We start from the raw sequence: 15,861 nt of genomic DNA, 5'->3' as shown, positions 1-15,861 counted from the left end.
CCCTCTCTGAGGCGGACCACAAGTACTCCAGGCAGATGTTGTAGTGTGTGGAGCCAGGGGATGGGATGTACAAGTTGTATTGAATTTGTGTATGTGTGTCACTATTCAACCAAGCATTCTCTGGCTCTTCCTAGTAAACTGTAATCAGTAAAGGGATAAGTTGAGGGAAGAGGACATTATGTTGCTCCTCTAATGAACTACAATTAGCAAATCAAATCAAAATGTATTGGTCACATACACATGGTTAGCAGATGTTATTGCGAGTGTAGCGAAATGCTTGTGCTTCTAGTTCTGACAGTGCAGCAATATCTAACATGTAATCTAACAATTCCACAACAACTACCTAATACACACAAATCTAAGTAAATTAATGAAATGGAATAAGAATATATACATATAAATATATGGATGAGCGATGACAGAGCAGCATAGGCAAGATGCAGTAGATAGTATAAAATACAGTATATACATATGAGATGAGTAATGCAAGATATGTGAACATTATTAAAGTGCCATTATTAAAGTGACTAGTGATCCAGTTATTAAAGTGGCCAATGATTTCAAGTCTGTATGTAGGCAGCAGCCTCTCTGTATAGGTGGTGGCTGTTTAACAGTCTGATGGCCTTGAGATAGAAGCTATTTTTCAGTCTCTCGGTCCCAGCTTTGATGCACCTGTACTGACCTCGCCTTCTGGATGATAGCGGGGTGAACAGGCAGTGGCTCGGGTGGTTGTTGTCCTTGATGATCTTTTTGGCCTTCCTGTGACATCAGGTGCTGTAAGTGTCCTGGAGGGCAGGTAGTTTGACCCCGGTGATGCGTTACTCCAGAGAGCCTTGCGGTTGTGGGCAGTGCAGTTGCCTTACCAGGCGGTGATACAGCCTGACAGGCATCTGTAGAAGTTTGTGAGGGTTTTAGGTGACAAGACACATTTCTTTAGAATCCTGAGGTTGAAGAGGCACTGTTGCCCCTTCTTCACCACACTGTCTGTGTGGGTGGACCATTTCAGTTTGTCTGTGATGTGTACGCTGAGGAACTTAAAACGTTCCACCTTCTCCACTGCTGTCCTGTCGATGTGGATAGGGGGGTGCTCCCTATATTAAAGGGGTAAGTTGAGTGAAGAGGACATTATGTTTTCATCCTGATATTTTTGATAGACTAAAATTTTATGTTATGGGTAACATATGGGAAAAGTGGGTCTAACAGTAATGGTATTATTATTCATAATAAAAAATAAATAAATAAAAATATATAAATAAAAAAATAAGTAATGGTATTACTATATTACCTAATGGCATTATGGGGGAATAATTGTCCAAAACTCAACATATTGAGATCAATTTGGAGAAGATATAACGTAAAATGTTTTCTAGATTAATGTAGCGTTAATAGGTTGGAAAACTTTCCAGACCACTTTTGAACTTGGGTTATTGCTTGTACAATTGAATTGGTTTCATGATATAAGTCGATAGTGAAGATGATGATAGTCATCACTTCCTGATTTAAATCCCATTATTTGCCATGCGTGAAGACATTACACATCAAATGCCTATAGGCATAATGCACTGAATATTGTAACGACTTGAGATTCATCCCAAGTCTTGAGATTCGTTTAAATGGATAAATCCTATCACCAGCCTTTTGAACCGATGCCTTGAGGACGAGTATCCAAGATATCTACCGACTCCCAAACTGTTTAAGTGTATTTATTCGAATCAACAGTTGTGCAGGCGCCAACAACCTTTTGGCCTGGAGGAAAGGAAACACACCAAAGTGATTGAGGTTATTTGAGGATGTTTGAGGTTATTTTCCAATTGGAATATAGCTGGAGTGGAGCTTTGCCTTGCACTCTCCTTGGCCTGCTAACATTGTCCATTACTTTCCATCGAGGCTGTTGGAGGCTAGCGTGGCTAGTTGTGGCTTGGCAACCTGATGTTATGGCATTACAAAATATACAACTTGAAGGCATACCCAAGTGGTGGGCTCTATGAAGGTCATATGTTATTTTCTCTAAGTGTGTGTGTGTGTGTGTATATGGATTTCACTACTGTAGAACAGTAGATTAGGTTAGTGGGAACAGTGTGCATACTCACGGTAGGTCCTGTAGGATTCAGTGACAGCATGTATGTAACAACTGATCTACTGTGTTAACCACCAAAGTACTTGATTGCTTATGTGGTCATAGGCATTTACCAAACCTACATAAGCAGACATGCCACCTCACTGAGGTTTGGGCCAAGACAACAGGATTTATCATAGGACAGATGGCACACAGGCAAATCCTCAGATAAAAGGATAAGAAAGCAGGAAGTCATCAACTGTTAAATCAGAGATGGTTCAGTAATTATCAGAGAATAAGGCACTATCTATCAGAACCTGGCCAACATTCTCTCTCAACTCCCCTCCGTCTCTCCCTATCTCATCCCCTCTCCCCCTCCAATACCCCTTTCTCCATCCCTACATAATGTGTGCTGTTGGGATTACTGGAAGACTGGAGTTGGGAAACACTGACCTACATAATGTGTACTGTTGGGGTTACTGGAGGACTGGAGTTGGGAAACACTGCCCTACATAATGTGTACTGTTGGGGTTACTGGAGGACTGGAGTTGGGAAACACTGCCCTACATAATGTGTACTGTTGGGGTTACTGGAGGACTGGAGTTGGGAAACACTGCCCTACATAATGTGTACTGTTGGGGTTACTGGAGGACTGGAGTTGGGAAACACTGCCCTACATAATGTGTACTGTTGGGGTTACTGGAGGACTGGAGTTGGGAAACACTGCCCTACATAATGTGTACTGTTGGGGTTACCGGAGGACTGGAGTTGGGAAACACTGCCCTACATAATGCATTGCCTTTGACCAGAAACCTATGGGCAAGGAATAAATTATACAGGGAATAGGATACAGTATGTGAACAGAAATGGTTTTGACTCAAATGTCCAATGTGATGATTGATGTTATATACCTTGCAGAGTTGAAATGGAATGAACCCCAAATCTGTGAAAGCAGTTGGCTAAATCACATGCAGGTCTGGGGCTAGGCATCTGTAACCTTGGTACACAGAGTTCAGTACTTAGATATTCTATTGGCTATTTCTATGGTTCAGTGGTCTACCAGTCTTGACCAGAGTGTTGACCCTGGACAACGTTTGTTAACATTGGTTACCTGGCGACAGGGCAGGATCACATGACTGTGCAGTGTGGGCTCGGTCTGGGTCTCTTATCCAATGGCATTGGTTATTTGTAGTGAGTCACGCTGGTCAGAATGCAGAGAAACTGAAGGGTTTTCTCTCTCTCCCTCTCTCTTTATTCTCTCTCTTTCTACCTCTCTCCCTTTCTCTTTCTTCTCTCTTTCTACCTCTCTCCCTTTCTCTTTATTCTCTCTCCCTTTCTCTTTCTTCTCTCTTTCTACTTCTCTCCCTTTCTCTTTATTCTCTCCCTTTCTCTTTCTTCTCTCTTTCTACTTCTCTCCCTTTCTCTTTATTCTCTCTCTCTCCCTTTCTCTTTATTCTCTCTCTCTCCCTTTCTCTTTATTCTCTCTCTCTCCCTTTCTCTTTATTCTCTCTCTCCCCCTTTCTCTTTATTCTCTCTCTCCCCCTTTCTCTTTATTCTCTCTCTCCCCCTTTCTCTTTATTCTCTCTCTCTCCCTTTCTCTTTATTCCCCCTCTTTATTCTCTCTCCCTTTCTCTTTATTCTCTCTCTCTCCCTTTCTCTTTATTCTCTCTCTCTCCCTTTCTCTTTATTCTCTCTCTCTCCCTTTCTCTTTATTCTCCCTCTCTCCCTTTCTCTTTCTACCTCTCTACCTTTCTTTCTTCTCTTTCTCTCTTTTCTCTTTCTTCTACCTCTCCCTCTCTCCCTTTCTTTCTTCTACCTCTCTCCCTTTCTCTTTATTCTCTCTCTTTCTCCCTCTCTCCCTTTCTCTTCTCTCTTTCTCCCTCTCTCCCTTTCTCTTTATTCTCTCTTTCTATTTTCTCTCATGCTCACTCTGTCCTTTCCTTCCTCCCAGGCCCTCTATTTCAAGAGAGAGTTCATTGCCTGCGGTATTCCTCACCTCATCTCCTCTCACCTCGTTGTGAGCAGCAGAGGGGAAAAGAGGTCTCCTTCCTTCCCTCTCCCACTCTACTCCTTCAGTCACTGTCGCGAGAAAGTGACATGTTTGTTTTGTTGAAGAGTCAGTGTTACGTAAACTAGATGTGGCGACCACCACAAGGTTGCGTGTAGGGATGGGCATAAGTAATGGAGTACTCTAATGGACGTCAACTCCTGGCTGGCATGGAGGTCCCTGGTTCGAATCCAGGTTGAATCGCATCCGGCTGTGATTGGGAATCCCATAGGGTGGCGCACAATGGGCCCAGCTTTGTCTGGGGTAGGTTGTCAATGTAAATAAGAATTTGTTCTCAACTGACTTGCCTATTTAAATAAAACGGCATCTTTAATCAGAGATCCTATTTATACTGTACCACTTTGTGGTAGAATATGCTTTGTGAACTGCCCGAACGGACAAGTGATATTTTGTCTTGAAGACCACGTTCATTTACTCTAGTGTTCCAGTTGTACATCTGTGTTTGTAGGGTACAACAAAAAGGAAACCAACCCAAAGCATCACACTGTTCTTCTCCCTAAATTCCCCTTCCCCTCCGTCTCATTCACTGAATTGTGTTCCGGCCACTTCCTCCACACACACACACACACACACACACACACACACACACACACACACACACACACACACACACACACACACACACACACACACACACACACACACACACACACACACACACACAGGCCTACAGAGATAAACACCTATAAAAACATACCTAACTCATGAGATACACAAGCTACATTCCTTGTCAAAAGACGACTGTTTTATCACAAATTCACAATGAGCTGGTTGATTGAAATAGGAAAATATGTTTTCCAACAACGAACTGCAGTTTTCAAATAATTGCGTCCCGTCTATTTTCCGCTTAAACAACTTTGCAAACTCCTAGTGCCATTTAGAATTGGTTAGCCTAGGCTATAACTCCCCTAAACATAGACACGTTCCACACTGAAACTATGCAAAAACATTAATTTGATAAAGACAGAGCATATTTTCATCAGAATTATGACGCATATGCCTACTCACCAAATAGATGTTTTGGCTGTAATTCATCACCATGCAATGCTCCGTGTGGAATTGTTCATCCATTTTGAAAATCCCAAAGAACAGGCAGAACCAACTAAATAGAACATCTGTATACTGAAAAGGAGACTTTTGGTTTGTAACCCAGATTTGTTTTTCAAATGATCTCTCTTTGAGAATAACTGTTCTTGGCACGAGATGCGCTTCACTTTGCCTCTTTTTTAAAATAATTTGTAAAAAAAAATAATAATATTCTGTTGTATTTTATTGTTATATTACCTCATGATTTATTATTTTAATTTTTTACTATAAAATAGGTGTGTCTTGACTGTGATAAGGGCTCGGAAAATAGGAGCGTCTTGTCTGCTAAATTAACAAAACAAGGCTATGCCTTTGCACAGCCATAGGCTTCTACAAGCCGCCTCTGCGGAGGTTACTGCAGGAGGTTACTGCGGAGGTTACTGCGGAGGTTACTGCGGAGGTTACTGCAGGAGGTTACTGCGGAGGTTACTGCAGGAGGTTACTGCAGGAGGTTACTGCAGGAGGTTACTGCAGGAGGTTACTGCTGGAGGTTACTGCTGGAGGTTACTGCTGGAGGTTACTGCGGGAGGTTACTGCGGGAGGTTACTGCGGGAGGTTACTGCGGGAGGTTACTGCGGGAGGTTACTGCGGGAGGTTACTGCGGGAGGTTACTGCGGGAGGTTACTGCGGGAGGTTACTGCGGGAGGTTACTGCGGGAGGCTGCGGGAGGTTACTGCTGGAGGTTACTGCTGGAGGTTACTGCTGGAGGTTACTGCGGGAGGTTACTGCGGGAGGTTACTGCGGAGGTTACTGCGGAGGTTACTGCGGAGGTTACTGCTGGAGGTTACTGCTGGAGGTTACTGCTGGAGGTTACTGGGAGGTTACTGCGGGAGGTTACTGCGGGAGGGGAGGTTACTGCGGGAGGCGGGAGGTTACTGCGGGAGGTTACTGCGGGAGGTTACTGCGGGAGGTTACTGCGGGAGGTTACTGCGGGAGGTTACTGCGGGAGGTTACTGCGGGAGGTTACTGCGGGAGGTTACTGCGGGAGGTTACTGCGGGAGGTTACTGCGGGAGGTTACTGCGGGAGGTTACTGCGGGAGGTTACTGCGGGAGGTTACTGCTGGAGGTTACTGCGGGAGGTTACTGCCTTTTTGAAAATCGTGTTCCAAGATGGAACCAATATTACGGTTTCAATAAATCCATCTTAAATGATGCTTGTTTTTTTATTGACTGTAAAATGTGTGTGTGTGTGTGTGTGTGTGTGTGTATATGTATGTATGTGGCAATTTAGCAATTAGGATTTATTATCTGTAATGGTTATGATAAATTAGACACGGTTGGCATATAGATATATTTTTCTCAGTGCGGGCCTTGTGTTCTAAAAATAGGCATCTAGGGTGAAGGAGGGATGAAGAGAGAATGAGAAAGAAAGAGGGATGCAGGAAGTACTCAACCTCCATTGCACAGGAAGTGGGAGGAGGTGGGGGAGCACGATTGTTTGGCTCTAACTCTCCTCTCTTCCAGACAGGAAACGGGCGATGTGTCCCAAATGGCACCCTATTCCCTACATAGTGCACTACTTTTGACCCGGGCCCATAGATCTCTGATCAAAAGTATTGCACTATGTAGGGAAATAGGTTGCCATTTGGGACACACACTTGGATGAAAAGAAAAGGATCAGCCCCTCACTCATTAAGGCTTCCACTAGCGAGTTCCTTATTGTAGCCGTTGAGATCATGTGTCCACCTAATAAGTGATATCAGTAGAAGGGAATGGGTGTTTCTCTCTGCAACACTGCAGTAAATAACAGGACATTCAGAATATGATTTTGGATTTTTTCCCCATTGATTCAACATAGTGCTGTATGTTGCCTCATTTCTATCATAGGCCTCTGTACCTTTTTCACACTGAGCCAAGCCATGCTGAGCTGTACTGTACTGGCCTGGTTAGTTACACATCCACCATAGCTACTGGAACTATATTAGAAACGGCAAAGTGAATACAAAACATCCAAGCCAGCAGAGTGCTGTTCGAGTCGGCACAACAGTGTGAGAAGGGCAGAAAAACTTTGCCAAAGACCAACCAGGACAAGAGAACGTAGAGGTCTTCACCCCAACATTCCATCCTTCATTGATATTTATCCTAGCCCTCTAACCCCTAACCTTCAACCTAACCCGTGACCTCTCTCCTAGGTTACTTCCTGGAGTTCCAGGAGCCGGTGAACAATATCACCATCGTGCAGGGCCAGGCGGCCACGCTGCACTGCAAGGTGACGGGAAATCCGCGGCCCACCATCCGCTGGCTGAAGAATGACGCGCCCGTGGTCCAGGAGCAAGGGCGCATCTCCATCCGCAAAACCGATGCGGGCTCCAAGCTGCGCATCACGGATCTGGACACCACGGACACAGGCTACTACCAGTGCGTGGCCTCCAACCCGGTCAAGGTGATCTCTGGCACTGGGGTGCTCTACGTGAAGCTGGGTAAGGAGAGGTTGGGCTTGTGGGCTTTGTGTCACCTTCTTTCTCTTGCTTTTTCACTTTTTATTTTGCCCCGGTGTCTGTCTTCCTTTCCCTCTCATACTTTAACAGAAAGAGCGAGAGGGCAGGGCGAAAAAGGAGAGTGATACAGAGATGGTTGTTAAAACCTACCGTGGGATACATGGTTTCAGAAACCACTCACTTACTCAATAAATAAACCCGGCGTTCATAGCTACTCCTGGACAAGGCAAACTGCACATTTTTGGTAATTGGACTTTCTGTTCGCTACTCATAAGTCACAATTGATTAATTCACCCAAGTAGTGATTATAGCCCTATTCCTGTTCTGGCCAGTTATTTTGGAGGGTTATTATGTGGCAATGCCATTGATCTAAATGAACTGGAGCGACACTAGTCAAGGGGCCATATGTACAACCTCATACTCCTGACACTGCTCTAAGATTTATTGAAGAGCACTAGTATAACTCTCCCACCTCCCTAACGTAAAAACGACCATTCCTAAATCTAGCCGAGCACAGAAACAGTTTCCCCAGTGTTTCTGCTCTCCAAATGTTTTCAACTGCTTTTATGTGATTCGAGATAAACTCGTTTTTAAAGACCCACACCGCTGACAGTTTTAGTGCAAAATAGCCGGCTAAAATTGTAGCGCTAGCTTCCCCCACGCATAGTCATCTCAGTACAATAATGTTAGTGCTTTTAGTCAGTGAATGTTTTACCAAAGCTGCTATTGAAAACAGAAGTAGGTATTTCCTCAGAGGGAGAAGGTCTGTTATGTCACCAGTGGGATTTTTATTTCTGAACTCATGCCACTAGCAATTTATCATTCGCGTTTCTCCCAGGACATGCATGTATAGGGGTGTATTATGCTATATCAGGATGTGTCAGGTCTTCTAGGAGTAGTGGGTTGAGTCATCGAAGGTGATGCTGGGGGCGAGGTAGGGAGACCACTCCTCTCCCATTGGTCCATTCTCTCCATCATTTGGTCCATCGCTGATACGATGGAGGATGGCCGTATGATGGAGGACGCGCTCCTCCATAGACGGAAGAGGAGTAGCCGCTGCTCCTGCTGACTCCATGTAATGGTGCAGGCTTCTATCAGGTCTTCTAGGAGTAGTGGGTTTGGAGTCGGGCGCAGAGAGCAGAGGGTTCGGACAATCGTATTTATTCCGGTACAAAAACGGTCCAAAACACTAGGCGCATAAAACGGACCGGCCCAAAAACAGTCTGGAGAAAATACAATACAAACACACATCCACAAACTAACAGAGGAACAAGCATGCGGGCATAACCTGCTTAAATAGCCCTAACCAAAACCCAAGCAAGAAACAGGTGTAACCAATAAGACAAAACTAACAGAGAAGGGAAAAGGGGATCGGTGTCAGCTAGTCAGAAACTGATGATTTATGGAGGTTAAACAAGGCCAAAAACACAAACAGGTGATTTATGGAGGTAAACCAAGGCCAAAAATACAAACTGGGTGTTAACTTCCCTCAGTGATACTAAAGCCCTTTCTGAATCCTCAGCCTTTGGCTTTGACCTACGATTGTAATACCAAAAGTGAAATGGGATAGTGTCTGATGTGGCTTGATAAAAGACAATCGCATATTGCTCCATTTTCAAACTCTCCTGTTTTCTTGTTCTCTACAGGGCAGTCACCAACACACGAGCCAAATGAAGCGTAAGTAATTCTTCTGTGTGTCTGTGTGTCAAAAGTTTGGACACACCTACTCAGTCAAGGGTTTTTCTTCATTTGTACTATTTTATACATTGTAAAAACATTAATGAATACATTAAAACTATGAAATAACACATGGAATAATGTCGTAACCAAAATGTGTGAAACAAATCAATACTGTATCTTTTAGATTATTTCAAGTAGCCATCCTTTGCCTTGATGACAGCATTGCACAATCTTGGCATTCTCTCAACCAGCTTCACCTGGAATGTTTTTCCAATAGTCTTGAAGGAGTTTCCACATATGCTGAGCACTTGTTGGCTGCTTTCCCTTCACTCTGCTGTTCAACTCATCCCAAACCATCTCAATTGGGTTGAGGTCAATCTTGGCATTCTCTCAACCAGCTTCACCTGGAATGTTTCCTGGGTTGAGGCTGTGGGATTGTGGAGGCCGGGTGATCTGAAACAGCACTCCATGAAAAACAAATGATAGTCCCACTAAGTGCAAACCAGATGGGATGGTGTATCGCTGCATAATGCTGTGATAGCCATGCTGGTTGAGTGTGCCTTGAATTAATATTAAATCACACACAGTGTCACAAGCAAAGCACCAACACACCACCTCCTCCATGCTTCATAGTTGGAACCACACATGCGGAGATCATCCGTTCACATACTCTGCGTCTCACAAAGACGAGGCGGTTGTAACCAAAAATCAGACCAAAAGACAGATTCCCACCGGTCTAATGTCCATTGCTTGTGTTTCTTGGCCCAAGCATGTCCCTTCTTCTTATTGGTGTCCTTTAGTGGTGGTTTCTTTGCAGCAATTCGACCATGAAGGCCTTATTCACGCAGTCTCCTCTGAACAGTTGATGTTTAGATGTGTCTGTTACTTGAACTCTGAAACATTTATTTGGGCTGCAATCTGAGGTGCAGTTCATTAGAGTTATCTTCTGCAGTAGAGGTAACTCTGGGTCTTCCTTTCCTGTGGCGGTCCTCATGAGAGCCAGTTTCATCATAGCGCTTGATGGTTTTTGAGGCTGCACTTGAAGAAGCTTTAAAAGCTGTTGAAATGTTCCAGATTGACTGAACTTAAAGTAATGATGGACTGTTGTTTCTCTTTGCTTATTTGAGCTGTTCTTACCATAATATGGACCAAATAGGGCTATCTTATAACCCCCTACCTTGTTACAACACAACTGATTGGCTCGAATGCATTAAGAAGGAAAGAAATTCCACAAATTAACTTTTAACAAGGCACACCTGTTAATTGAAATGCATTCCAGGTAACCCTAACCCCAGAGTGCAAAGCTGTCAACGGTTGCCATTTTGAAGAATCTCAAATATAACATATTTTTGGGGTTGTTTAACACTGTTTTTGTTACTACATGATTTCATATGTGTTATTTCATAGTTTTGATGTCTTCACTATTATTCTACAATGTAGAAATTAGTAACAAATAAAGTAAAACCCTTGAATGAGGAGGCTTGCCCAAACGTTTGATGTGTGTGTGTGTGTGTGTATATATATATATATACATGTGACCTCACTTGCACCCAAAAACACACTCAAATGCAGGCATGCACATGTCCACTATCTATCTCATGATTTTCACATCAGTGTGGGTTTACTCAATTATCAATACATAGTCTAACAACATGTCATTGAACAGAAGATGCATCGAAGCAGAATATGAACTCATTTGAGAACAGAGGCTCCTGCAGCTTCTCTTCTCCTTCCCTTTGAAGCTCTCCTGACGTGAATGAGTTAAAGACAGAGCAGGGAATAGATTCCTTCACTGAGTCAGACACTAGCGGTTTTCATCGAGGTTGGTCCAAAACTGGAAAGAATGCTGATTCATAGTCTCCATATTCTTGACTCTGACTTGATTAGCTCCGGTCTTCGTGTTGAATCGGTCTTACTTTAGGTGGTCTCGAAAACAACACTGGCTGATTCTAGAGTCTATATATTGTGACCAGTTGTTTTTGGAATCTCAGTCAGAACAAATTGCTTATATCATCAGTAGGTTAACAATGTAATTAGCAGTTTTGTCACATCCAGGATGCTAACCAGTCGTCGTGTCTATTGCTAGCCTAGCTTCATTGCTAGCCTAGCTTTAAGTGACTTTGGGTCATTGAGAAGCACTAGGCTTACAGTTGAAATCGGAAGTTTACTTGCACTTAGATTGGAGTCATTAAAACTCATTTTTTAACCACTCCAAATTTCTTGTTAACAAACTATAGTTTTGGCAAGTCGGTTGTGCATGACACAAGTAATTTTTCCAACAATTGTTTACAGACAGATTATTTCACTTATAATTCACTGTATCACAATTCCAGTGGGTCAGAAATGTACATTCCAGCGCCTCCCGGGTGGCGCAGTGGTTAAGGGCGCTGTACTGCAGCACCAGCTGTGCCATCAGAGTCCCTGGGTTCGCGCTCTGTCGTAACCGGCCGCGACCAGGAGGTCCGTGGTGCGACGCAAAATTGGCCTAGCGTCGCCCGGGTTAGGGAGGGCTTGGTCGGTAGGGGTGTCCTTGTCTCATCGCGCACCAGCGACTCCTGTGGCGGGCTGGGCACAGTGTGCGCTAACCAAGGTGGCCGGGTGCATGGTGTGTCCTCCGGCACATTGGTGCGGCTGGCTTCCGGGTTGGATGCACGCTGTGTTAAGAAGCAGTGCGGCTTGGTTGGGTTGTGTATCGGAGGACGCATGACGGAGTTGTAGCGATGAGACAAGATAGTAGCTACTACAACAATTGGATACCACGAAATTGGGGAGAAAAAGGGGGTAAAAATTAAAAAATATATAAAAAGAAAAAAAGAAATGTACATACACTAAGTTGACTGTGCCTTTTAAACAGCTTGGAAAATTCCAGAAAATTATGTCATGGCTTTAAAAGCTTCTGATAGGCTAATTGACATCATTTGAGTCAATTGGAGGTGCACTTGTGGATGTATTTCAAGGCCTAATTTCAAACTATGTGACTCTTTGCTTGATATCATGGGAAAATTGAAAGAAAAAAGACCTCAGAAAAATAATTCATCCTTGGGAGCAATTCCCAAACGCCTGAAGGTGCCATGTTCATCTGTACAAACAATAGTACACAAGTATAAACACCATGGGACCACGCAGCCGTCATACCACTCAGGAAGGAGACGTGTTCTGTCTTCTAGAGATGAATGTACTTTGTTGCAAAAAGTGCAAATCAATCCCAGAACAACAGCAAAGGACCTTGTGAAGATGCTGGAGGAAACAGGTACAAACAGGTATATTTCCAAAGTTGTGGCAAAATGACTTAAGGACAACAAAGTCAAGGTATTGGAGTGGCCATCACAAAGCCCTGACCTCAATCCCATAGAAAATTTGTGGGCAGAAATGAAAAAGCGTGTACGAGCAAGGAGGCCTACAAACCTGACTCAGCTACACCAGCTCTGTCAGGAGGAATGGGCCAACATTCACCCAACTTATTGTGGGAAGCTTGTGGAAGGCTACCCAAAACGTTTGACCCAAGTTAAACGTTTCAAAGTATTTGGCTAAGGTATATGTAAACTTCCGACTTCAACTGTATATAAAACCCATGTGTTATTATGGCTATCATAAAGGGCAGACTTGTTCTCGAATCCAGTCAGTGCTTTTTGGACACGCGCTAGGCGTTAGCGTAGCTTAGCACTTGAACAATATGTCAGACTTGGTATAGCACTCTATATTCTGCTCTGTTCACACCGCCCAACCCTATCCACTCAGACACACTCTACGCAGACCGTGTCTAACTCAACAGAGCGCTTGGCCAATATAAATTACACTCCCTCTCACTCTGTTTCTACAAAACCAGACCAGCTCAATGACCATGGCAGTGTGTGCCCCCCCCCCCCCCCCCCTATGACTGCTAGTTGCCCCCCAAAACACATCCAGTTACACAAAACAAGCACTTGTTGCTTTTGGCTGCTGTGGTGTCCTAATAAAGCCTAACAAAGCGGGTGATGATTGGAGGTTGAGGCCGATAGGTTGGGTGTCTGAAAGGAGTGGCGGACCTCCGTAGGTGCAACAGTGTGGGACCCCTACTTGGGACTCCTTTACATAAGATGGGAAACAAAAGACTCATTCTAATGTCGGACAGGCCCTGTTTAATGTCCCAGGGAGCCCTAAGAAAGCTGGCAGTCAACCTCGGTTTGGGGTCGTAATTGTTCCTGGCCAAGGTCCAATAAATATCGCTACGTCTGAGGGGCCATTCTGAAAGCCACGCCGCACACTATGGGGTTAGAGTGTAGAGGTGGCAGGGTGGCCTAGTGGTTAGAGTGTAGAGGCGGCAGGGTAGCCTAGTGGTTAGAGTGTAGAGAAGGTAGGGTAGCCTAGTGGTTAGAGTGTAGAGGGGACAGGGTAGCCTAGTGGTTAGAGTGTAGAGGCGGCAGGGTAGCCTAGTGGTTAGAGTGTAGAGGCGGCAGGGTAGCCTAGTGGTTAGAGTGTAGAGGAGGCAGGGTAGCCTAGTGGTTAGAGTGTAGAGGATGCAGGGTGGCCTAGTGGTTAGAGTGTAGAGGAGGCAGGGTAGCCTAGTGGTTAGAGTGTAGAGGATGCAGGGTGGCCTAGTGGTTAGAGTGTAGAGGAGGCAGGGTAGCTTAGTGGTTAGAGGGGGCAGGGTAGCCTAGTGGTTAGAGTGTAGAGGGGGCAGGGTAGCCTAGTGGTTAGAGTGTAGAGGGGGCAGGGTAGCCTAGTGGTTAGAGTGTAGAGGGGGCAGGGTAGCCTAGTGGTTAGAGTCGTAGAGGGGGCAGGGTAGCCTAGTGGTTAGAGCGTTGGACTAGTAACCGGAAGGTTAGAGTGTAGAGGGGGCAGGGTAGCCTAGTGGTTAAAATTTAGAGGGGGCAGGGTAGCCTAGTGGTTAGAGTGTAGAGGGGGCAAGGTAGCCTAGTGGTTAGAGTGTTGGACTAGTAACCGGAAGGTTGCAAGTTCAAACCCCCGAGCTGACAAGGTTCAAATCTGTCGTTCTGTCCCTGAACAGGCAGTTAACCCACTGTTCCCAGGCAGTCATTGAAAATAAGAATGTGTTCTTAACTGACTTGCCTGGTTAAATAAAGGTTAAAAAAAACACTGACTGGAGCATGTTAACCAAAGTAGGCTACTGAAGAGAACAGGATGGATTGAGATGAGGGGGTACACTCAAAAGAATATGATACAAGGCTAGGTAGTGACTTGTTGTGGATTGTGTTTCAGAAGTACGAGCTGTTGATGTGGTCCATTTTATATATATATATATATATATATATACACACACACCTCTAATGTTTATTTCACCTTTATTTAACCAGGTAGGTAGGGTAGGCAAGTTGAGAACAAGTTCTCGTTTCCACTTGCGACCTGGCCAAGATAAAGCAAAGCAGTTCGACACATACAACGACACAGAGTTACACATGGAGTAAAACAAACATACAGTCAATAATACAGTATAAACAAGTCTATATACGATGTGAGCAAATGAGGTGAGATAAGGGAGGTAAAGGCAAAAAAAAAAAGGCCACGGTGGCAAAGTAAATACAATATAGCAAGTAAAACACTGGAATGGTAGATTTGCAATGGAAGAATGTGCGAAGTAGAAATAAATTGTCAGAAGGTGAATTCACCAATTTGTAAGTCGCTCTGGATAAGAGCGTCTGCTAAATGACTCAAATGTAAATGTAAATGTAATAAAAATAATGGGGCGCAAAGGAGCAAAATATATAAATTAAATACAGTAGGGAAAGAGGTAGTTGTTTGGGCTAAATTATAGGTGAGCTATGTACAGGTAATGTAATGGTAATGTACCCCCAAGTGAGCTACCACACTTCCATTCAGTGTGTGGTTACCTTAATAGGACTTCCTACTGTAACCCTCCTCACCTAAAACTTGAATTCTGACTAAGCAATGATTCATCTTTTTAACAACACCTTAGCAATAACCAACCAAGACAATTCCCTTTGAAGTAGAACTTGGAGGAAGAGGCAAGAGTAGTGAATCATTCTTCTGTGGTTTCGTCTGTCCCATATGTGGCACCCTATATCCTAGTGCACTACTTTTGACCAGAACCCATACTGGTCAAAAGTAGTGCACTATATAAAGGGAATTAGGATGTCATTTGGGATACAGACAATAAGCTATGTGCTAAGAATGTTTTGATCAACTGCAAATTCAGACAGTCATTATTATCACAGAGGTCACACAGTAAAAGGAGTATGATTGAAGTTGCACCTAGATGCTGATCTTGGGTGAGTTTTGTATTTTTTCCACTAATGGTTATGATTGGGGGAGGGGAAGCGTATCCTAGATCTGTATCTAGGAGAACCCCCCCCCCCCCCCCCCAGAGCATTGTCCCTTTCTGGAGGCTCATGGGAGAAGAAGAGGCTCTCAGGCTAGTACTGAGAGTGGGGGCTGTTTCCGTGACGATGGTTCCCTAGCCCAATCAAGCAGAGAACTGGTGGTAGATTAGTGCTCTGTCGTAAATACCAGACTGGAGCAATGCTTTTGTATCTCTGAGAGCCCTTTTCTCCTCACTCTCCTCTCAATTTCAATTC

General features: G+C 44.2%; 1 protein-coding gene across 2 annotated transcripts in view; it reads left to right on the top strand.

Annotated features, from left to right (window-relative positions):
- The window catches only part of ror2 (receptor tyrosine kinase-like orphan receptor 2), a 140,076-nt gene that overhangs the window by 99,396 nt on the left and 24,819 nt on the right, over positions 1-15,861 (top strand). For both annotated transcript variants that reach the window (XM_064943556.1, XM_064943555.1), the window contains exons 3-4: positions 7,343-7,630; positions 9,295-9,325. In XM_064943556.1, coding sequence (XP_064799628.1) covers positions 7,343-7,630; positions 9,295-9,325 — 319 coding nt within the window. The remainder of the gene's footprint in view (positions 1-7,342; positions 7,631-9,294; positions 9,326-15,861) is intronic.

This window comes from Oncorhynchus masou, chromosome 28 (genome assembly GCF_036934945.1).
Source record: "Oncorhynchus masou masou isolate Uvic2021 chromosome 28, UVic_Omas_1.1, whole genome shotgun sequence".
Lineage (NCBI taxonomy): Eukaryota > Metazoa > Chordata > Actinopteri > Salmoniformes > Salmonidae > Oncorhynchus > Oncorhynchus masou.
This window is presented reverse-complemented; position numbering and strand designations above follow the sequence as displayed.